At 35.6% G+C, this 455-nt stretch overlaps 1 protein-coding gene across 1 annotated transcript in view; it reads left to right on the top strand.

Annotated features, from left to right (window-relative positions):
• Positions 1-455, top strand: part of LOC103608187 (zinc finger protein 665-like) — a 26748-nt gene that overhangs the window by 4707 nt on the left and 21586 nt on the right. The window contains 1 exon segment of the mRNA XM_008592633.1: positions 328-454. Coding sequence (XP_008590855.1) covers positions 328-454 — 127 coding nt within the window.

The following is a 455-nucleotide window of genomic DNA, read 5'->3' as shown; positions in this document are numbered from 1 at the left end:
CTTTAGTCATTGTTATTTCTATATTAATGATGATTTTTCCTTTCAAGCCACTGTGGATCTTGTTTTCTCTGAAGACAACACTCATGCTCTAGTATTGTCCACATAAATGAGAAATCTACACTGATATAGAGGATATCATAATAACCTTTTACAAAAAAGTGTAATAAAATGCAATTAGGAAGAGATAACTTGCTGCTAAATACCTTTACATGGATCTGTCAGAATACTTCAGATAAAATAATATTTACAATTGTGTCCTCTTCTGATTTTGTATGAACATAATTACTGACTCTATAACCTCTTGGTAAAATGTGTTTTTTATTTTAGGGACGGTTGACTTTCAGGGATGTGTCTATAGAATTCTCTCAGGAGGAGTGGGAATGTCTGGACTCTACTCAGAGGGCTTTGTACAGGGACGTGATGTTGGAGAACTACAGGAACCTGGTCTCCCTGGG

This window comes from Galeopterus variegatus, unplaced genomic scaffold, assembly GCF_000696425.1.
Source record: "Galeopterus variegatus unplaced genomic scaffold, G_variegatus-3.0.2 Scaffold8117, whole genome shotgun sequence".
Taxonomy (NCBI): domain Eukaryota; kingdom Metazoa; phylum Chordata; class Mammalia; order Dermoptera; family Cynocephalidae; genus Galeopterus; species Galeopterus variegatus.
This window is presented reverse-complemented; position numbering and strand designations above follow the sequence as displayed.